Source organism: Bos mutus, chromosome 9 (assembly GCF_027580195.1).
Source record: "Bos mutus isolate GX-2022 chromosome 9, NWIPB_WYAK_1.1, whole genome shotgun sequence".
NCBI lineage: Eukaryota > Metazoa > Chordata > Mammalia > Artiodactyla > Bovidae > Bos > Bos mutus.
In genome coordinates, this window is record NC_091625.1 from 48,039,501 (window position 1) to 48,064,238 (window position 24,738).

A 24,738-nucleotide genomic window follows, 5' to 3' on the forward strand; every position below is an offset into this window, starting at 1 on the left:
CAGTTCAGAAGAGACATAGTATTTCTCTTTAACCTCCTGCACTTAACCACACATGCCTCTATGACAGTAACTAAAAATCTGAGTAACAGTAAAAGCAAGGGAAAGGGAGTTCCTCTTTGATCACATTTACAATATTAATAAAAATAGAATTTTCATTTCAGTTTATGGCTCCTGCAGGTATAGACTCAAAATCCTGAGGAATTTCTGGTATCGATCTAAATTTCCAGAAACGGCCTGCATTGCTTTGCTTTGAACAGAGTATCTCCTTAACTTTTGTTGGGAAAAGAAATTCAAATACCCTTTTATTTTTCACACCTAAAAACATTAGTTTTAAAAATTTATTCCTTATAATTAAACAAAATTTTAAAATTAAATACAAGTTATCAAAAAATCATCACTATTCTTGAACAAGATTATATAAAAGGGAAATGTTAATTAATGAGTTGAGATATTCAGGTTATGATGTTGGTTGAAAGTTTATGGTATGTCAGAATCTCATTCAAGTACTAGAGTTGCATGTCATTTCATTTATTAATGACTTAAGTAATAATTCATGAAGTTATATTTTTGGCAGAGCTATGACATAAAAAATCATAAATTACTGCCTGATTTTTTTTTTTCCTCAGAAGCATTTGAGGGGTTAAAGTGTGAAATGCCTTTTTCTAGATTATACTACTTTGATGAATTTATATGAGTTAATAAGACTCATCATGTATTGGAGACTCAAAATCATTTAATTTTGTGCTATGCTTGAATGAATAAAATAAAATTTACTAAGTTAAGAACTTAATATTATCAAGTCAAACAGAAGAAAACAAGTTATCTGAACAAGAGAAAAAAAAGGATATCGTAATACCTGCAGGTGACTGATTTGAATATTTATTCCTTTAAGTGTAGTTATGTTATTCAGAATTAGGCTAAAAATAAAGTGTATATTGAATATATTAATTAAGAGACATTTTAATAAATTTAAATTCAATATTTTTTGGCAGTGAAAATAAAAATATGGTGAAATGTTCTTCCTAGTCTATAATTTTGCTATTTCAAAGTATTATTAGATATTTTGAATTTGTATAAATATATACTGATAATTTTATATTAAAATTCCAAGAAGGTCCTTATAAAAGAACTTTATCATGTGCTAGCTTCTAATTTTTAAAAATTCTCTATTTAAAACACTAATATATTACACTATTACACCACACTAACTACATACTACAAAGATGATTCCACATAGATATATAATCCAACTTGATTTCTATAAGTTTCTTGTGCAAGTGACCTGGCAAATATCAGTGACAATTTTTTTGCAATAACTAAGCTTTTTCAGAAGGGCAAAAGTTGATTTGATCAGCTGAGCTGAGTAGATAAAAAAAAAAAAAAAAAAGACTATATCCTAAGGCTTATAGCTTAATTTGTTTTGTTATCTCAATTTATCTATAAGGTTAGAATGAGAAGAAATAGAAATTCCAAATGTTGTGTATTTTTGTTAATTTAAAAAGTTACATTAAAACTAAAGTATATATATTATTTTAAATTGTTTTATATTTTGCTTATAAGTCAATATCTTACAGTAAACACTGTCAAGGGTAGGAATAAAAAATCTGCTCTTTGTATAGGTCCCATAAACTATCACAGGGAGCTTCCCTAGAACTGATTCAACTATTATCTTTCCTTTTTAAAATAGCTTTCACATCCGAAATATCCCAGTGAGTTTTTGAGAATTATATACTATTTTGATTGATTGGGCTTCCCTTGTGGCTCAGCTGGTAAAGAATCCACCTGCAATGTGGGAGACCTCGCTTAGATCCCTGGGTTGGGAAGATCCCTTGGAGAAGGGAAAGGCTACCCACTCCAGTATTCTGGCCTAAAGAATTCCATGGACAGTCTATGGGGTCGCAAAGAGTTGGACACGACTGAGCAACTTCTACTCACTTTGATTGATTTGTAGCAAGTGAAAGTGAAAGTGAAGTCGCTCAGTCGTGTCTGACTCTTTGTGACGCCGTGGACTGTAGCCTACCGGGTTCCTCCGTCCATGGGATTCTCCAGGCAAGAATACTAGAGTGGATTGTTATTTCCTTCTCCAGGGGATCTTCTGGACCCAGGGATCGAACCCCAGTGTCCCACATTGCAGGCAGATGTTTTACCCTCTGAGCCACCAGGGAAGCCCCTGATTTGTAGCAAGCATGTCCTCAAAGCAGAACAATATGATAGACACAGTCTTGGTACACTGATACATTGTATTTACAACTCAAACAAGCAAGTAAACAAAAAACTCTCAAGCTTAAGGTTTTATATTAAATATAAGTCAAATTTCTTTATTTTAATTATTTGAAATTATGAGTGTTATTGCGTAACTAACATTCATGAAAAATATCTGTGCTATACTCCAAAGAGAAGCAAGTTAACTCCAACAGTTAGAGTTACCCCAGGCGCCTGTACAGTGATGAGGACAGGAACCAAAATGAGATGTCCCAGGCCCCATACTCCAAAGAGGGCCTCCCCAGTGGCTCAGCCTTGAAGACTTTGCCTGCAGTATAGTAGATGTGGTTGAATTCCTGGGTTGGGAAGATCCAGGAGGATCCCCTGGAAGAGGGCATGGCAACCCACTCCGGTATTCTTGCCTGGAAAATTCCATGGACAGAAGAGCCTAGTGAGCTACAGTCCACAGGGTCACAAACAGTCGGACCTGACTGAGAGGATTTAGCACGCATACTCCAAAATCCTTATATATCCTCCCCAAATCTTATTTAATTCTCACTACCCTGAATCACTCTTGTTCAATGAGGTCATCACATTGAATAATGTAAGATGCTACACTGATCATTAGCTCCAAAAATTATTTGTTTTCTCTGTTTATAAACCTTGCTGCACCATCATATTTTTAGATGTAGAGTTCATTTGCTCAACAAATAATTGAAAGTCCACGGAGTGCAGGCAATAAACTTGTATAGGCTTACAACAACTAAAAGGCCAAAATCTCTGTCCTCCTCCACATAATGTAAACCAAAGGGGAAGGTATGGATATACAGGAATCTCACTCCTTTCAGAAACAAAATGAATTTATTTTCTTCAGTTCTTTCCAAATGAAACTGTGAAGCAATAGGAACCTATCAATCACTGCTTCCATTCTTCATATGTGTTTAAGGTGTTTGATTTTTAAAATTTGTTCTGAGACATCAGCAAACCATATTGCTTCACATAATAGTTTCCTGCCCACTTTAAATCAAACTCTAGGAATCTGTCAAGCATATTATCTGAAACACCATATTTAGCATTAAATAGACCTTAGGTTTTCCTAGTCTAACTCTCTAGTTTTACTAATTAAAAAAGAGAAATTTAGAAAATGTAAATTTCATGTCACTTGTCCAAGATCACAACAAATGATAAAACTAAATATAGAATATCAGTGTGCAAAATACTACGTGATGATAGTTTTGAGCATATAATCAGCCTCTTTTCTAACATATCATAAAGATCTGCCAGAGATTCTTGCAAGAGACTTGAGTTCGATCCCTGGGTCGGGAAGATCCCATAAAGGAGGGAATGGCTACCTGCTCCAGTATTCTTACATGGAGAATCCCATGGACAGAGGATCCTGGAAGGCTATACTCCATGGTATGGCCAAGAGTCAGACACAACTGAGTGACTAATATTTTCACTTTCACTAAGCTTGAAAATTTATCAAAGTTGTTCATCATAAACTCCAAATAAATGGTACATGAATGCATGAAACTGTTGAATTCTTGAGGGAAAGAACCATATGGGATCTAACTAGGGAGTATGCTAGAATTTGAACACATGATCAAGACAAAACTATCCCAATAAACTCAATCCTTATCATGAATATAAGTTAAAACATTTTGAAAAGACATGTTCCTTAAGCTTATTATAATTAGGATAACTCAATCATCTTTATATGTTAGAATTAATTATATATACTTTGGCAAAATAATGGCAAAGCTTTGGATGGTCTGTTCCCAGTGTGAGCAGTAAAGGAGGTTCATTTTGTGCAGAGAATTTTAAAACAACAGTAGCAACAACTATCACCCCACACTGGCAAGTCAATTAAAAAACATCCCTCCCTGTAAAATATCTTTTGTTCATCTGAGTTCTAAACACTTATTATAGAGTTTTAACAACCCTACTTATTGAACTTTGAATTAGCAAATATTTATTTTTTATTCTTTAATAGACATTGTACTCCACTTGGCAACTAAACTGGAGAATCCTCATTATACAGCTTAAAAGTGAAAATGAGACACTCAGTCCTGTCCAACTCTTTGTGACCCCATGGACTATACCATCCATGGAATTCTCCAGGCCAGAATACTGGAGTGAGTAGACTTTCCCTTCTCCAGGGGATCTTCCCAACTCAGAGATCAAACCCAGGTCTCCCATATTGCAGGCAGATTCTTTCTAGTTTTGTTTTGTTTTGCTTTCTTTATTTCAACAGTGACTGTGGAATCATTATTTTTAGTCTACCATATAAATGCTATGCAATGTTACAGGAGTGAATATCTCAAAATTCTCTCAGAGTCAGTTCAAACTATTTTTAGCTATAATGAATCTGAATAAACTTTTTGAAGTTATTATGGTGGAAATTTTTGGACTTCCTAGATTTTTGAAAGTTGTTAGAAATGATCCCAAAGAAACAAAAACATGGATAGTATTGCAATTTCTAAATTTATCATGAAATGGAATTTTTTATGAATCTGTGCCTTACTTTCTAATTATAGTATACATCTTTGTTGATTTGAAAGAAACTTTTCAAAATTAAAAGCAATAAAATTATGAATGAGGATACATTGAGAAATATGGCTATACCATTTATTAAACGCAGTTACATGAAAATCAATTTTGACCCAGTTGTTGAAAAATTTGCAGAAGTTTCAAAACTATTATAGTGTCATTGTTCACTACTGTTTTTCATGCACTCAGTCTCTGGTATTTTGTTTCAGCAGCCCAGGTGGAGTAGCATATGCACATTCATTTTCTCACTACTTCTGTTGTGGTATCTTCTTAATTCTGACTCTGACACCTGTGCCTCCTTCTTATATGGACTCTTTCAGTTACATTGGACCAACGTGGTTAATCTATGGATGTGTAAGTTGGACTGTGAAGAAAGCTGAGCGCCAAAAAATTGATGCTTTTGAACTGTGGTATTGGAGAAGACTCTTGAGAGTCCCTTTGACTGCAAGGAAATCCAACCAGTCCATCCTAAAGGAGATCAGTCCTGGGTGTTCTTCGGAAGGACTGATGCTAAAGCTGAAACTCCGATACTTTGGCCACCTCATGTGATGAGTTGATTCATTGGAAAAGACTCTGATGCTGGGAGGGATTGGGGGCAGGAGGAGAAGGGGATGACAGAGGATGAGATGGCTGGATGTCATTACCGACTCCATGGACATGAGTTTGGGTGAACTCTGGGAGCTGGTGATGGACAGGGAGGCCTGGCATGCTGCAATTCATGGGGTCGCAAAGAGTTGGACACTACTGAGCAACTGAACTGATGTGGTTAATCCAGGAAGATTTCCCAATTTTAAGGTCCTTAACTTAATCACATCTGCAAGGTCCTTTTTAGCAATAAAGGTAACATATTCATATGCTTGGGGGATTAAACCAGGGACATTTGGGGGGAGCCATTTTTATGCCCACAGCATGTATGTATGTACTCTAATATTATGTATTTATTCATTCATTAACTTATCATATAAATATATACATATCCATATATTATACATAAATATTAAGCTCAATAAATGTAAATTTTCATTGTCTTTTCCGGCAACTATTATTATTTCATTCCATGATTGTTATTGAAACTAGTTTTATCATATAGAAGAAAGAATGTTAAATAGAATCATTCCTAGTGTAAATTATTCTATGTATTTTACTGGTAAATCATCTGCCAGTACTCTCAAATAAAATATATTTCTCTTAAATAAAATGATTACTCACAGTAACCATTTGCAGCTCATTCTTTTAGTCAGCAAAATCAAATACTATATTCATATACCATTAATCCGAAAAAAATAAAGTTCCAAAAAATTTATTTTATTCATCGAACTTTTTTTTAAGTGTAAGATTAAAGAGAAGGTCCTTTATGGGGGGTGTTGTGGAGTTTTTCAACTCTGATATAGTAAAAATGTCTACTGACCATTTTAGTAGAAATCATTTTTTCTTTTGTAACTTATTCCTTTAGAAGCAGATGTCCAACTATTTTCCTGTTTTTATACAGTCACAGAATAGAGCAAGATACATTTGTTTGAAGCAAAATTCCTAACGGCATATGGAGGCACTGTTTTTTCTCCCTTCTCACAGCAACTAGGATTAATGAACAAAGAGCAAGCGGCTGACATGAAACCTACCCATGGGGGTGCCGACGCCATAACCTTTGGAGTCTATGAGGCCACCAATCTGTGTCAGGTTACAGTTCCGCTGGGTGACAAACTCGATGGTTGTTGACTCCATTAGGAAAGCATAATCAGAGGTGAGGACTCTCTGGATTCCTTCTTCATTACTTTTGACGAGCACAGACTGCCTCCTGCTACTCATAAAGGCCCACATTTTGTCATATGTGGAGATTTTTGATTTCTGGGGAAAAACAGGATACATAAGAAAGATATTCCTTAGTTTCCATGTGACCCTACAATATTTTGATGAAATTAACTATATTTAGTTTGCTCATAATACTGTATAATTGTATTATTAGTAACAGTGATACTAAACAACAACAACAAAAAATCAAAATCTGTGAAGAAACATTTCTCTGAGCAATTCCTCATCGTATTTCCAGGCGTGGAGCAGATTTATTTAGCAAACATATAAAAAATGCCCTAAGACTCAAAAGATCACAACTAGTAAATCATAGGAGGCAATAAAAAAGAGAGAATAAAACAGACTAGTAAGGGATTTTTGTGTTTGTATCTCACATGCGTATCTCATATGTACAATTTTATTTTTCAACATTACTATAACATCAAATTTCGAAAATGCAGACACTGGACACCGATTGACACTATAAAAGTGTAAGAGATTTTTTTCCCCCTGAATTCAGTTGTTGACTATAAGACAGATGTTACATTATCCCCCAAGGACACATACAAATATAAGTTGAAGAGACGAGAGGAATTTGTTACAAATAAGGATATTACAAGTAAGATGACTACATTTCTGCTGAGACACAATCTGGACACCATAGAACTTCTTTTAACCTGCCTCAGGACAACAGGAAATCAATCATCCAGGTCTTACTAACTAAGGATTCCTGGACCAAGAAAATAGAAGAGTTTTTATATCCAGCTGGAAATTCTCAGTAGGGCTTCAGTACGACTTATTGCTAAAGGAAAGGAATGGGTTTTGTTCAGAAGGCACTGGTAAAACATAAACAGGAAAAAGGTTAGCATCTGCTTATGGAAAGCTCATTTGTGAAACCCTTACCTTAGTTTCATTCTTATACCAACACAAAACATAATATTCCAATTATAAACACAAGGAGGATTTTCACCTCATTGGTTGTTCTGCCATAAAACATTGAAACTATTTTCCAATAAATAGGTATACAGTCTTTTGCAGTTTAAGCATGTATTTAGTCCTACATGTTCCAGGACATAAACGTGATATTATTCCTTCCACTAAAGGTTAGTACAGAATAATAGTTTTAAAAATTATGGCACTATTTCAATGAAAACATGGAAAGAAAAAATTAATTTGGAGATGGGGAAATATCTAATAGTGCATTATGTGCTTTATAAAAACAAGTATAGCTTTAGAGCTAAGAAGCAATAAAAATGTAAACCTCTGCTCTCCAATGAACGTTAAAACATGCTGAAAGGCCAGTCCTTGAAAGAAGGCAGCTAGAGTACCCAGAATGAGATTGGCATGATAACAAATTTGGGCAACAAATTGCAGTATGTCAGTTGTTTTTAAGGAAAATATTCAAATGTTTGGAGTAGAAATGGGAAATGAAAGGAATAGTTAAGACTATGGTGATATTCTTACTGGAATAATTATGACCAATAGTGAGGTTTTGCAAAGATACATCTTGCTATCCAAATTAGGAACATAATGAGGCTAGCTACAACAAGTTCATGTCCTTTCAAAGGTAAAAAATATTTTCTCCTAATGTTTTGGATTAAGTGAGGTCAAAATACAAAATAAAATCAAAATCAGAGCTTACCTTCAGGTTAAAGAGATTTTATGTAAAAAATAAAATTGGACACAGTTTTTGATTTAGTGAATCTGTGACTGATAATAAACACAATCCCATGGATGTAATACTAAAAATTCATGTATCAAAACTGCATGTTCATTACTTGACAATTTAAAATGTAACATCTTTGTTGTTGTTTAGTCGATAAGTTGTATCTGACTCTTTTGCAGCCCCATGGACCTGCCAGGCTACAGTTTATACTTATATACACTCTCTTTTAGATTCTTTTTCCATACAGGCCATCACAGAGTATTGAGTTCCCTGTGCTATACAATAGGTCCTTATTAATAACTTCCTATCTTCCATTTTTACTTAAATATCTCTTAATATACTTCTGGTTTTCTTGAATTTATTGTCTTTGATTTTTGTACAGCTTCAATCATCTTTCCTGTCTACAGAAAATAAACCTATTCCTAGTATTCTTATATGGGATAATAAGTTTTGATAGAAAAGTTACCCAAATTGTTTTGTTTCTCATAATAAACACCCAAATATTTTAATTTAGAAATATTGACTATCTGCTGCTCACTCACATTTTATATGGCTTGCTTGCTAGTTTGGCTGGCATTCTTTGACTACAATTTCCAACTGAGCACAGTCATCTATCAATTATGGCTATAAAACACAACACTGTGTAGCCAGATATGGGAGATAAGATTAAAGTCTTTGTAGATTGCATGTATGTATGTGTTGGTATGCGATGCCTTTAAATTCAAACTATTTTTATAGAAAGTTAAAATACAAAACTAGTCTTTAGGGTCACCTGGAAATTTTATTACTTTTATCATTTTCAGTAGTGAAGATAGTATAGTCATCACTAGTTTAAAAACAAAAGGCTTGAACAACATGAATTTCACTGAAACTCTTAAGTTTAAAGCAGCTAAGATTGCTTATAAAGTATACGAAGAAAGTATCTGAACAAAACACAGGCTGAATATGAAGTTTACCATGTACTTTTCTCTATAAATATGGCCACACATGAATAATTGATTACCTATACTTAACTAATATATAGATAAATTCTGAATGATGTAGGTCCAAGTCAGAATGATCACTAATTCTTTATCTCTTGTTAAAAAAGTATGTTCTTATGCAAACTAACTAATCTCTTTTTAGTTTATATGGTAGTCAAATATCTACCAAACTTCTAACGTTTTTGCGAGGATTAAATAAGACACTACATGTAAAAACACCATGCAGTAGTAAGACGTTTTTGTTACTCTATTTGTTAAAAAGAGCTTAATACTACCCAGTGCTTGTGTTTTATTTTTCTTAAAAAACACCAAGTAATCTGGTAAAGATGGAAGGTTGAATATCATCTTTGAACAAATATTCTCTCCTATGGCGTGAAACTACAAGGCAAAAGACAATCAGATGAAATGCAGCAGAAACAAAATTTTGGAAGGAGCAATGCAGATAGATGAATTGCAATTGAGCTAATCAACCTTTGAGGCCCCCTTTTCCCCTGCAAAAGTTTCTGAGATTAGCATTTCTATATCCCTCTCAAAGCCAGAATGATTAAAGGTCTAACAAAAGTAGAATATATTGGAAAACTGTCTTAAAAACAACTATCTTTGTGATTGCTCCATCCCACCCAAGCAAAGGCCAAGAGGTTTTATTCTGTGGGAAGCAAACAAGAGTACACTGGATGAGTTGATCTAGGCAAGCCACACTGAAACCAGAAGGAATATGTTGGAATCTATAACCAATGTTGAGATCAGTCAGCCCTCGTCTGTCTTCGATCTTTGAATTCCTCCAGGAAGATATTTTTAAGCAAAATTGAACTTCTCTAAAGAGATAATAATAATATTAATAAAACAATAACAACAGAAAAGGTAATAATAGCAGTTAACACATATAGAGTTCAGCATGTGCCAAATATTATTATACATTATTTATACATATTAAATCATTTAAGTCTTTTAAGATTTCTATTAGGTGGTAGATATTTTTGTCCCCATTCTAAAATTAGAAAATGAAAACACAGAGCAGTTAATAGTTCACCTAAATTCATGTGGCTTCTTCCTGGCAAAAGCAGGAGGAAAACTTGGGTAAATAGGCTACCAGTTCATAGTCTTAATTATTGTACTATAACAACTACATCTAAAGGCACATATCATGGATTTACAAAAAAATGAACCACTACATCACCCTAAAGTGAAGCTCATAGTTTTTCATCCTTAACTAAGCACCTGTGGCTTGCAATGAGTCTCTAACATAAAGAATAAAACATAAAGATAAATAATAAAACAAACAAAATGACATTAATGTCCTTAGCAAGGTAAAAGATATTGCATAAATTCAAAGAAAAATTCTAAATTGACTTTGTTGAAAGAAAACACATTCAAAGATCAGATACATATTAAAATCTGATATAAAAAAATGGAATCCTCAAGTGAAATGTAGAATAAAAGAGGATTTTTAAAACAGTGCGACTGACTTGACCTCTAATGGCCTATTTCAAAATATATATATTAAATACATATGGAATTGTGCTAATACTCTAAGATCTAATGCATAAGGAGGAAATAAGGAGACTCAGCTAGTTTTATTTCTAGTAAAATAGAAAATTGTTGAATACTTTCAAAGTAAAAAAGACCATAGGATCTCTAAGGTTAAAAATAGTATATGAAAGCTTTACAAGTGAAATACTAAGAGGAAGAACTCATTTAAAGTCAGTAAGCAGGTAATTAAAAACAAAAGTAATAAATATTTGTGTATTGTCTGAAAGTTTATGTTCACTTATTTAGAAATAAGGAAATATCAAGTTGCCATGTGAACTAAAGCTCATAGGTGGAAGATGGGGCATGTTAAATGATTGATCGTATATTATATCCTCTCAATCTCCTCTTAGACTAAGGTTAGCTTCATTCCACAAAGTAGCTGGTGATCATTGCCAAGGGACAAGATAAAATCAGGGATGGAGAATAAGCTGCTGAACCAAATGAAAACAGTCTTTGAAGGTCCTCCAGCAACAGTGACATAGAGAAGTGAAGACCTACACAGAGCACCAAAAAAGACTAAGGAATTGGAATATAGGTTGGCACCACTGATGCCAAATTTATTAGGAAGGATAGTCTAGAATAATGTATTATTTAAGAGAAACATGAAAAATGAAAGCCAGGTAATAAACTAAGCATGAAATATTATAAATTTTCCGTAAGGCAAGAATTAAGATAATGGCAAATTTGTCAAGTTAAAAAATGAATTAGTGAAAAAAAATTAAACATAAGAACATCTTGGAGAAATGTCTATTTAGTTCTTTGGCCCATTTTTTGATTGGGTCGTTTATTTTTCTGGAGTTGAGCTGTAGGAGTTGCTTGTATATTTTTTTTTTTTTTGCTTGTATATTTTTGAGATTAGTTGTTTGTCAGTTGCTTCATTTGCTATTATTTTCTCCCATTTTGAAGGCTGTCTTTTCACCTTGCTAATAGTTTCCTTTGATGTGCAGAAGCTTTTAAGGTTAATTAGGTCCCATTTGTTTATTTTTTATTTTATTTCCAATATTCTGGGAGGTGGGTCATAGAGGATCCTGCTGTGATGTATGTCAGAGAGTGTTTTGCCTATGTTCTCCTCTAGGAGTTTTATAGTTTCTGGTCTTAACGTTTAGATCTTTAATCCATTTTGAGTTTATTTTTGTGTATGGTGTTAGAAAGTGGTCTAGATTTGGGAGAATGGCATTGAAACATGTAAAATATCATGTAAGAAACGAGTTGCCAGTCCAGGTTCGATGCAGGATACTGGATGCTTGGGGCTAGTGCACTGGGACGACCCAGAGGGATGGTATGGGGAGGGAGGAGGGAGGAGGGTTCAGGATGGGGAACACGTGTATACCTGTGGCGGATTCATTTTGATATTTGGCAAAACTAATACAATTATGTAAAGTTTAAAAATAAAATAAAATTAAAAAAAAAAAAAGAACATCTTGTTTCACTCCTTTCCTTCACAGGTGAGTATACTAAGGCTACTTGATACCATAAAAAAAAAAAAAAAAATAGTAGTGAAGGCAGATTTTAAATAGAAACTTGCTGATAGGATTTATGACATCATGATTTTAATGAAGAATTTTAATTTCATAATGAGACAATAATGTCTTTAGCAAAAATGAAAAATATTTCTAAGTATTATCATTACAGCTATGTTGTACACAGTAATATAAAGTTAAGTACATAAATTAAATCAAGTCTCATAGATATTGTTTGAAATGAATAGTAAAATCAAAGCAATGAAAGGAAAAGTGTTAGTTGCTCAATCGTGTCCAGCTCTGCGACTCCATGGATGATAGCCCACCAGGCTCCTCAGTCTATGGAATTCTCCAGGCAAGAATACTGGAGTGGATGGCCATTTCTGTCTCCAGGGGATCTTCCCAAGCCAGGGACTGAATCTGGGTCTCTTTCATTACAGGTAGATTCTTTACTGTGTGAGCCACCAGGGAACTATATTTAAAATATTCGAAATAAAATATTCTGATTTTCTCACACAACTACACTGCCACTCTAAACACCAGAATAAATTTCTTTCTTTTGGGGTGTGTGTATATGTGTGTGTGTCCCATATTAAGGACACTTTTCCTTCTATATTACATTGGGCAGATTTAGGATGCCAACGTTTAGCAGTGTTTATTTTATCAAAATGCTGAGGCTTGTAAGTTGACTTGGTTTTTGCTATATCAGCATAAAACCAATAAAACAAATTCATAAGGCACTGTCTCTTTATCATAGCAGTTTTCAGAGGGTATGAAATGTAAACAAACCCATTAAAAAATTCTTGTTAAGAATAAGAAACAAAAGACTTTTAAAAACTTCACAGATGCCAAAAGATGTTGGGCTTTAAAAATAACATTCAGTATACTTAAAAGCTTTTAAATATATAGATGATGATTCCAAATGTAAACATATATAACTTTAGTTTCTGACAGAACTCAAGATAAACTATGCAACCTGAAATTACCTGACTCTTTGCAGATCTCCAATAACTAATGGGTTTTAGGCAACATTTTTCCTGAGCATTCTAGAGAGAGACATTTAGAACTGGTAAGATATTAGTGGAAGAATGTTGTTGTTGTTTAGTCGCTCAGTAGTGTCTGACTCTTAGTGATACCACGAACTGTAGCCCACCAGGCTCCCCTGTCCATGGAATTTTCCAGGCAAGATTATTGGAGCAGGCTGCCATTTCCTTCTCCAGTGCTTTGAAATTTTGTTTCTATCCCATCTAAAATGTTATGAAAGCCAATCAAGTAAGGGTTATTCTTGTACCACTGGCATAGAACTTTTATTGTGAACAACATATTTTACAAATTCAAAGCCATCTTTAAAAAAATATCTTTGACTTAAATTGTTTAGCATGCAAGTGAATTATTCTCCCCACTCCCTTTGCTTGATGTCAAATACAAATTAAAATTCAAATAAAGCACAAGGAGTTCAGCTGGGTGCTCTGTGATGACCTTGAGGGATCGGATGTAGGGATGGAAAGGAGGTTCAAGAGGGAGGGAATATGGCTGATTTATTTCATGGTACAGCAGAAACTAACACAATATTGTAAAGCAATTTATTCCAATTCATTTTTAAGTAAATGCAAAACCAGAAAAAAATAAAATTCAGAGACCATTTTGTGTTCATGGACCTATAAACCTATCCAATACCCTAAAAATGGTAAGAAAATGTTTATGAGACCCCTGGAAACAAGAATTTAAATTAACTTTTTATGCCTGTTCTAGAGGAAAGCTTATTTTATTGAATAAGACAAGAAATCTTTAATATTAATCTAGTTTGAACTCTTATGACCACAAAGCATCAATAATACAAAGAAAATCCAGTACTATTTTGTAATGTTTTTTAAAACATAATATTTGAGGTTTTGGCTACAACTCAGATTCTTTAAAAAAGTTTATAGAGTAGTTGTTGTTTAGGGCTTTTTGTCCAACTCTTTGTGACAACATGGACTGCAGCCTGCCAGGCTTCTCTGTCCATGGGGTCCTCCAGGCAAGAATACTGGACTGGGTTGCCAGTTCCTTCACCAGGGGATCTTCCTGATCCAGGGATCGAATCTGGGTCTCATATTGCAGGCAGATTCTTTATCCTCAGAGCCACCAGGGAAGCCCTTTTATCTAGTAGCATAGCACCTAAAATATCTTGAAGTAACTTTAAAGATATACTTCATTTATGTTAAGAACCTGTTTATTTTTATTTTAAAATATAAAACATTCACGAAACAATAATTTATCTCCTAAACCATAATGTATAGCAGAATTAGTTGAACTCTGATGTATGAATGGATATGATGAAGTACTAGAAGAAGAGGCAGTAATCTCTGATGATTTTTCAAAATTACCAAAGTAAACTTGGTGTCATTGGCACTTACTCAAAGTATTCCTTTTCAATAAATTCCACATTAGCAATTTTATTTCTAATATTAACAAATATTTGATAAAAATGCTATAATAACATTTTTCATATTGTTATGAAAAAGTCAGTATGTAGTCATTCCTAATATGTGATTTGAAAAAGCCCATACCAAGGGAGACCTTGGTAAAGGAGAATCTGGCTGAGATTTGCATTTTAATTTTTTATTACAGTAAATAAATTACCAACAACACTGGAACATATGTGCTAGGTAAGAACAGCTGAGCCCTATCTGGACTCATCTGACCTTGGTCACTAGGAAATTAGAGTTAATTCAGGAAAACAGGACTGAAGCCATATGTGGTTCATATCAAAGGTGGAATCTGAGGCAAATGCAGTGATCTGAAAGCATTTGGTTGTTAGCAAACCTGACAGTCCTTGGAATAATCCTGGCAGTTTTATCTCAAAGCATCTGCAATCTCTTAAAACAGGTTATTTGAAGGGAAAGACAATAAAACAGGGAGAACTGCTCTTCTTAACATTATTGAAAGTTAGCAGAGGAATAAGACAGAGAATTATGACTGAGCATAATACGATGTGCAGCAAGTTTAAAGTTATTTGGTAAAGTTATCCTTTAGAGGAAGATGAGTCAGGATTTGATAGTTCATTCTACCCTGTTTAGAATTCCCACTGATGATTCTTCTGACCATTGCATTTTATTCTTTAAATGAGATATCTTGAAATTTCATGGTCAAATATTTTATTCTCTCATAAATAAAAGCAACCAGAAATAGATTTTACTGTCATTTGGTCAAATTTAAATAAAACTAGAAACCATCTTCACTTGGTCAATGGAAGACCATGAACCACAATTTCTTGGCCATATTGAATAAAATGCTTAACAATTTCACAGAAATGTTAAGGAGGAATAAATGAGAAAATACATAAAGTCACTTTGATTAGCAATAAAACTCTCTAGAGATATCAGGATTTTATTCTTGCTGCAAACTTATATAATCAATCAATGGAGAAACATAACAACTTTCTTCTAGGATTGCAGCATATACCTATTACATTCTGATATCCATTCCTTTGCCTTTGGAATAATTTATAATTTATAGGAACATGGAAACATTCACTTGCTTACCCATTCATTCACTTGTTCTTTCATTCCAATATTTATTGAGTACCAGCTTAGTAAAAAAGACCATACCAAGCACTGTGGATGCAAAGCTTAATATCTCATAAATGCTGGAAAAGTAAACTAAGAATTATGAAATGGTGTGACAAATGCCATGACAAATGACAGATGAGGTGTAACCTAAATTGATGAGGGCATGTATGACAGGAAGTCAGAGGAAATAATTCCCTTTCTTTTAGGATTAAAATTAATTACAGTTTTGCTAGGTCTCTGCTGCTGCTGCTGTTAAGTCGCTTTTGCTGCTGCTAAGTCACTTCAGTCGTGTCCAACTCTGTGAGACCCAATGGATGGCAGCCCACCAGGCTCCCCCCGTCCCTGGGATTCTCCAGGCAAGAACACTGGAGTGGGTTGCCATTTCCTTCTCCAATGCATGAAAGTGAAAAATGAAAGAGACGTCGCTCAGTGGTAACCAACTCTTCGCGACCCCATGGACTGCAGCCTACCAGGCTCCTCTGTCAATGGGATTTTCCAGGCAAGAGTACTGGAGTGGGGTGCCATTGCCTTCTCCGACTAAGTCGCTTCAGTCGTGTCCAACTCTGTGCGACCCCACAGACGGCAGCCCACCAGGCTTCCCCGTCCCTGGGGTTCTCCAGGCAAGAACACTGGAGTGGGTTGCCATTTCCTTCTCCAATGCATGAAAGTGAAAAGTGAAAGTGAAGTTGCTCAGTCGTGTCCAACTCTAGGGACCCCATGGACTGCAGCCTACCAGGCTCCTCCATCCATGGGATTTTCCAGGCAAAAGTACTTAAGTGGGGTGCCATTGCCTTCTCTGTGCTAGATCTCTAGCTCCTCTCTAATTGAAACTCTGAAATATAAATAGGTGTGAGGAAAAAAAAAATCATCAACATTTGAAACTCTTAAAAGAACCATCATTTTCTAATACAATGGACCAGTTAGACCTAATTGATATCTATAGAGCATTTCACCCCAAAACAATGAATTTCACCTTTTTCTCAGGTGCACTTGGAATATACTCCAGGATAGATCACATCCTGGGCCATAAATCTAGCCTTAGTAAATTCAAAAAAATTGAAATCATTTCAGGCATATTTTCTGAACACAATGAGGTAAGATTAGATGCCAACTACAGGATAAAAAACTATTAAAAATACAAACATATGGAGGCTAAACAACACACTTCTGAATAATCAAAAGATCATGGAAGAAATAAAAAGGGAAATCAAAATATGCATAGAAACAAATGAAAATGAAAACACGACAACCCAAAACCTATGGGATTCAGTAAAAGCAGTGCTAAGAGGAAGGTTCACAGCATTACAAGCTTACCTCAAGAAACAAGAGAAACATCAAGTAAATAACCTAACTTTACACCTAATGCAACTAGAGAAAGAATAAACAAAAAATCCCAAAATTAGTAGAAGGAAAGAAATCATAAAATTCAGAGTAGGAATAAGTGACAAAGAAACAAAGAAGACTATAGCAAAAATCAACAAAACTAAAAGCTGGTTATTTGAGAAAATAAATAAAATAGACAAACCATTAGCCAGACTCATCAAGAAAACAAGAGAGAAGAATCAAATCAGTAAAATTAGAAATGAAAATGGAGAAATCAAAACAGACAACACAAAAATACAAAGGATCATAATAAACTACTATCAGCAACTATATGCCAATAAAATGGACAACTTGAAATGGCCAAATTCTTAGAAAAGTATAACCTTCCAAAACTGCACCAGGAAGAAATAGAAAACCTTAACAGGTCCATCACAAGCCAGGAGATCAAAAGTGTAATCAAAATTCTTCCAACAAACAAAAGCCCAGGACCAAATGACTTTACAAGTGAATTCTACCAAAAATTTAGAGAAGAGCTAACACCTATCCTACTCAAACTCTTTAGAAAACTGCAGAGGAAGGTAAACTCCCAAACTCATTCTATGAGGCTACCATCACCCTAATAAAACCAGACCAAGATGCCATCAAAAAAGAATACTACAGGCCAATATCACTGATGAACATAGATGTAAAAATTCTCAACGAAATTCTAGCAAACAGAATCCAATAGATCACATATCATGACCAAGTGGGCTTTATCCCACGGATGCAAGGATTCTTCAATACTTGCAAATCAATCAATGTGATACACCACATCAACAAATTGAAAGATAAAAACATGATTATCTCAATAGATGTAGAGAAAGCCTTTGACAAAATTCCATACCCATTTATGATAAAAAAAAAGAACCTCTGAAAAGTAGGCATAGAAGGCATATACAATATAATAAAAGCCATCTATGATAAAACCCACATCAAACATTATCCTCAATGACAAAAAATTGAAAGCATTTCCTCTAAAATCAGAAACAAGACAAGGGTGTCCACCACTACTATTCAACATAGGTTTGGAAGTTTTAGCCACAGAAATCAGAGAAGAAAAAGAAATAAAAGAAATACAGATTGGAAATAAAGAAATAAAACTCTCACTGTTTGCAGATGACATGATCCTCTGCATAGAAAACCCTAAAGACACCACCAGAAAATTACTAGAGCTAATCAATAAATATAGTAAATTTTCAGGATATAAAATTAATACACAGAAATCCCTTGCATTTCTATATACTGACAATAGAAAACAGAAAGAGAAATTAAGGAAATAATCCCATTCACCATTGCAATGAAAAGAATAAAATATGTAGGAATAAATTTACCTAAAGAAACAAAAGACCTGTATATATAAAACTATAAAACACTGATGAAAGAAATAAAAGATGACACAAATAGATGGAGAAATATACTGTGTTCATGGATTGGAAGAATCAATATAGTGAAAATGAATATACTAACCAAAGCAATATATAGATTCAGTGCAATCCCTATCAAGCTACCGACAGTAATTTTCACAGAACTAGAACAAATAATTTCACAATTTGTATGAAAACACAAAAAACCTCAAAGAGCCAGAGCAATCTTGAGAAAGAAGAAAGAAACTGGAGGAATCAACCTGCCTGACTTCAGACTATACTACAGAGCTACAGTCATCAAGACAGTATGGAACTGGCACAAAGACAGAAATATAGATCAATGGAACAAAATAGAAAGCCCAGAGATAAATCCACACACCTATGGACACCTTATCTTTGACAAAGGAGACAAGAATATACAATGGAGAAAAGACAATCTCTTTAACAAGTGGTGCTAGGAAAATTGCTCAACCACTTGTAAAAGAATGAAACTAGAACACTTTCTAACACCATACACAAAAATAAACTCAAAATGGATTGAAGATCTCAATGTAAGACCAGAAACTATAAAACTCCTAGATTAAAACATAGAACACTCTCTGACATAAATCACAGCAAGATCCTCTGTGACCCACCTCCCAGAATAATGGAAATAAAAGTAAAAATAAACAAATGGGACCTAATTAAACTTAAAAACTTTTGCACAATGAAGGAAACTATAAGCAAGGTGAAAAGACAGCCTTCAGAATGGGAGAAAATAATAGCAAATGAAACAACTGACAAAGTATTAATCTCCAAAATATACAAGCAGCTCATGCAGTTCAATACCAGAAAAATAAATGACCCAATCAAAAAATGAGCCAAAGAACTAAGCAGAGATTTCTCCAAAGAAGACATATAGATGGCTAACAAACACATGAAAAGATGCTCAACATCACTCATTATCAGCGAAATGCAAATCAAAACCACAATGAGGTACCATCTCACACCTGTCATAATGGCTGTCATCAAAAAGTCTACAAACAATAAATGCTGGAGAGGGTGTGGAAAAAAAAGGGAACCCTCTTACACTGTTGATGGGAATGCAAACTAGTACAGCCACTATGGAGAACAGTATGGAGATTCCTTAAAAAATTGGAACTGCCATATGAACCAGCAATCTCACTGTGGGACATACACACCAAGGAAACCAGAATTGAAAGAGACACGTGTACTCCAATGTTCATTGCAGCACTGTTTACAATAACTAGTGCATGGAAGCAACCTAGATGTCCATCAGCAGACGAATGGTAAGAAAGTTGTGGTACACGTACACAATGGACTCAGCTATTAAAAAGAATGCATTTGAGTCATTTCTAATGAGGTGGATGAAACTGGAGCCTATTATGCAGAGTGAAGTAAGTCAGAAAGAAAAACATAAATACGTATATTAATGCATATATATGGAATTTAGAAAGATGGTAACAATGACCCTATATGCAAGACAGCAAAAGGGACACATATGTAAAGAACAGACTTTTGGACTCTGTGGGACAAGGCAAGGGTGGGATGATTTGAGAGAATAGCATTGAAATCATATGTGAACTAGATGACAAGTGCAAGTTCAATGCATGAAATAGGGCATTCAGAACCAATGTACCGGGACCACCCAGGAGGATGCGATGGGGAGGGAAGAGGGAGGGCGTGTTTGGGATGGGGGGACACAGGTACACCCATGACTGATTCATGGTGATGTATTTCAAAAACCACCACAATACTGTAAAGTAATCAGCCTCCAACTAAAATAAATAAATTAAAAAAAAATAGTACCATCATTTCACTTTCATCCAATACCTTTTCCAGAATTTCTAAACTTTACTGGGAAATGATACAAATCTCATCAAAATATTTTAAGAATGATGTTTATATAATGTCTGTATTGCTGTTACCATATACATATATATGTGTGTGTGTATATATATATATATATATATATATATATACACAAAATGGATTATTTGTTTCTAACTTGTAGAAAAAAAAAAAAATCAGTCAGGCCACAGGGAGGAGAGAGAAACAACTTGAATTATTTCTCCATCTATTGGCTAATCAAGTCTACTTAATCACAATAATCATGAATTTAATATGTATAAGGTAATTACATCAATGATTATATAAATCATTAACCTGAGGTACATTTTAATTAGAGGAGCCATATCTAACCCAGATGCTTGAACTTGCCATTTTCTCTAATACTACGATACTTCCCTTGCATATCTGTGTGCCTCACACAGATTTCATACACACTTTCACTTCCTTTCAATCTTTGCTCGAACATCACTTTTTCAAAGGGACTTCCCTTATTTATTCTCTTTATAATGCCATTCCAAGATAACACAGATGTGCTTCCTGTTTTATTTTTATCCATAGCACTTAATCACTATGCTGTATGCTGCTAAGTCGCTTCAGTCGTGTCCGACTCGGTGCAACCCCATAGACGACAGCCCACCAGGCTCCGCCGTCCCTGGGATTCTCCAGGCAAGAACACTGGAGTGGGTTGCCATTTCCTCCTCCAATGCATGAAAGTGAAAAGTGAAACTGAAGTCGTTCAGTCGTGCCCGACTCCTAGCGACCCCACGGAATGCAGCCTACCAGGCTCTTCCATCCGTGGGATTTTCCAGGCAAGAGTACTGGAGTGGGGTGCCATTGCCTAGTATATTACATATTTCCTATTTTTTATTGATGTATTAGTTCTGTTCCTAGCTCCTTTTGTTATGAGATAAACTACACAAAGATGGAAAATTTTGCCTTGTTTTGTTCATCATTTTATCCCCTTCTACTTAGAATAGTGCCTGATGTACAGTAGGTACTAGAAGCTACTTATAGAAAGTGTGTGTGAGTGCATGTGTGTGTGTTAGTCATTCAGTCACATCCAACTCTTTGTGACCCCATGGACTATAGACTGCCAGGCTCTTCTGTCCAATCAGTCATTTCAATTATATGTTAGGTGTCTTCCTTTCAATACCAGTACTAGGTGTAGAGATACACTAGACACCACCACTCAACAAGAGTCATGAAGAATACAAAAAGCAACCAAATAGTCATTAAATAGAATATATACCTAAAAATTGCAAAGGTTGGCTACAGTGTTCTATTAGAACATATAATTATGTTAAAAGTTACTGGCTTAAATGTGTAAAGGAATATTGTGTGCATGCATGCTAAATCGCTTCTGTTGTGTCTGACTCTGTGACCTTAGGGACTGTAGCCTGCCAGACTCCTCTCTCCGTGGGATTCTCTAGGTAAGAATACTGGAGTGGGTTGCCATACCTTCCTCCAAGGGCTCTTCTAGACCCAGGAACTGAATCTGTGTATGTTATATCTCCTGCCTTGGCAGGCTGGTTTTTTACCACTAGCACAACCTGGAAACTCACCTAAGCTCCAATGGAAAGCTGCTGCTGCTGCTAAGTCGCTTCAGTCATGTCCGACTCTGTGCGACCCCATAGACGGCAGCCCACCAGGCTCCGCCGTCCCTGGGATTCTCCAGGCAAGAACACTGGAGTGGGTTGCCATTTCCTTCCCCAATGCAGGAAAGTGAAAAGTCAAAGTGACGTCGCTCAGTCGTGTCCGACTCCTCGAGACTCCATGGACTGCAGTCCACCAGGCTCCTCCGTCCATAGGATTTTCCAGGCAAGAGTACTGGAGTGGGGTGCCACTCAGCCATAAAAAGGAATCAATTTGAGCCAATAGATTTTTAAATCATTCTATGTTCTCATAGTACACTGTAGCCAACCTTTGCAATTTTTAAGTGTATATACTATTTAATGATTATTTGGTTACTTTTTGTACTCTTCATGATGGCTGTTGAGTTACAGTGTCAAGTGTTTCCCTAGACCTAGCACAGGTACTGAGAGAAAAGCATCTGATATGTATTTGAAGGAATGAATAGAGTGCACTAATGAAGTGGTGAGCAATTAGATATGAAACACCAGGTTATTATAAAAAATATAGTATTGCTGAAGAAGCATGCCCCCAAATTTAGAGAATACATTTTTATTAATTCTAAAGGTATTAACTACATATGAAGTTATTATAGAATAACTGAAAGAAATATTCAGATTGATCATGAAAATGTACTAAATCTAATCTTCATGCAGGTAAGTTTAAATAATGGGCTAATTACCATCAACATAAGGATCCTTTAAAGGAAGGCTCAAATTGATATTGCTATGTATTTTCTCTGCTACTTTTCTTAAAACTACTCCACTTAAAACTTATTATTGTGTGAATCCTATGCTAAGCATTTTAAGAACATAATGTTATTTAAATCTTCTTCATGTCCCTGTGATATAGGTTTTGGGATAGCCATCACAAAAATGAGAAAAGTGAGATTAGGGTAATTAAACATCTATCCCAACATTTAAGGCAGACTTGCAACTTGCATACTAAAGCAACTTGCTGTGAGTTTTAACAATGGACACAATTTTGCTGAAATTGCTTTTCTGTAATTAGTTGTTGGTATTATTTAAGGCAGTGATTTAGAGACACACCAAAATAAACTTTCCAAAATAAGTACTGTAGGATGAAGCAAAATAGATGCAAGACAAAATCCCATGGACAGAGGAGCCTGTCAACTACAGTCCATGTGGTCACAACAGTCAGACACGACAGCAGTTAAACCAACACCAACAGGTTAAACAATCAAAAGTTTAAAAGGAACACCATCTATTAGTGTCCTCTTTGATTTCTTTCACCAGTGTTTTATAGTTTTCTATATATAGGTCTTTAGTTTCTTTAGGTAGATATATTCCTAAGTATTTTATTCTTTCCGTTGCAATGGTGAATGGAATTGTTTCCTTAATTTCTCTTTCTGTTTTCTCATTATTAGTGTATAGGAATGCCAGGGATTTCTGTGTGTTGATTTTATATCCTGCAACTTTACTGTAGTCATTGATTATTTCTAGTAATTTTCTGGGATCCTCTATGACCCACCTCCCAGAATATTGGAAATAAAAGCAAAAATAAACAAATGGGACCTAATTAACCTTAAAAGCTTCTGCACATCAAAGGAAACTATTAGCAAGGTGAAAAGACAGCCTTCAGAATGGGAGAAAATAATAGCAAATGAAGCAACCGACAAACAACTAATCTCAAAAATATACAAGCAACTCCTACAGCTCAACTCCAGAAAAATAAACGACCCAATCAAAAAATGGGCCAAAGAACTAAATAGACATTTCTCCAAAGAAGACATACAGATGGCTAACAAACACATGAAAAGATGCTCAACATCACTCATTATCAGAGAAATGCAAATCAAAACCACTATGAGGTACCATTTCACACCAGTCAGAATGGCTATGATCCAAAAGTCTACAAATAATAAATGCTGGAGAGGGTGTGGAGAAAAGGGAACCCTCTTACACTGTTGGTGGGAATGCAAACTAGTACAGCCACTATGGAGAACAGTGTGGAGATTCCTTAAAAAACTGGAAATAGAACTGCCTTATGATCCAGCAATCCCACTGCTGGGCATACACACTGAAGAAACCAGAAGGGAAAGAGACACGTGTACCCCAATGTTCATCGCAGCACTGTTTATAATAGCCAAGACATGGAAGCAACCTAGATGTCCATCAGCAGATGAATGGATAAGAAAGCTGTGGTACATATACACAATGGAGTATTACTCAGCCATTAAAAAGAATACATTTGAATCAGTTCTAATGAGGTGGATGAAACTGGAGCCTATTATACAGAGTGAAGTAAGCCAGAAGGAAAAATATAAATACAGTATACTAATGCACATATATGGAATTTAGAAAGATGGTAACAATAACCCTTGTACGAGACAGCAAAAGAGACACTGATGTATAGAACAGTCTTATGGACTCTGTGGGAGAGGGAGAGGGTGGGAAGATTTGGGAGAATGGCAATGAAACATGTAAAATATCATGTAGGAAACGAGTTGCCAGTCCAGGTTCGATGCATGATGCTGGATGCTTGGGGCTGGTGCACTGGGACAGCCCAGAGGGATGGTATGGGGAGGGAGGAGGGAGGAGGGTTCGGGATGGGGAACACATGTATACCTGTGGCGGATTCATTTTGATATTTGCAAAACTAATACAATTATGTAAAGTTTAAAAATAAAATAAAATTGGAAGAATAAAAAAATAAAAAAAAAAAATAAATAAAAAAATAAAAGGAACACCAAAAAATACTTATGCAAATGAATATATGTAATGGAAAACAACAACAAAAATCCAGTAGAAATACTAAAAGAAGAAGAAAAAAAGCAGAATT

General features: G+C 35.0%; 1 protein-coding gene across 5 annotated transcripts in view; it reads right to left on the reverse strand.

The window, feature by feature from the left end:
• The window catches only part of GRIK2 (glutamate ionotropic receptor kainate type subunit 2), a 739,106-nt gene that overhangs the window by 34,093 nt on the left and 680,275 nt on the right, over positions 1-24,738 (reverse strand). For all 5 annotated transcript variants that reach the window (XM_070377125.1, XM_070377124.1, XM_070377121.1 and 2 more), the window contains one exon: positions 6,372-6,597. In XM_070377125.1, the coding sequence (XP_070233226.1) occupies positions 6,372-6,597 (226 nt within the window). The remainder of the gene's footprint in view (positions 1-6,371; positions 6,598-24,738) is intronic.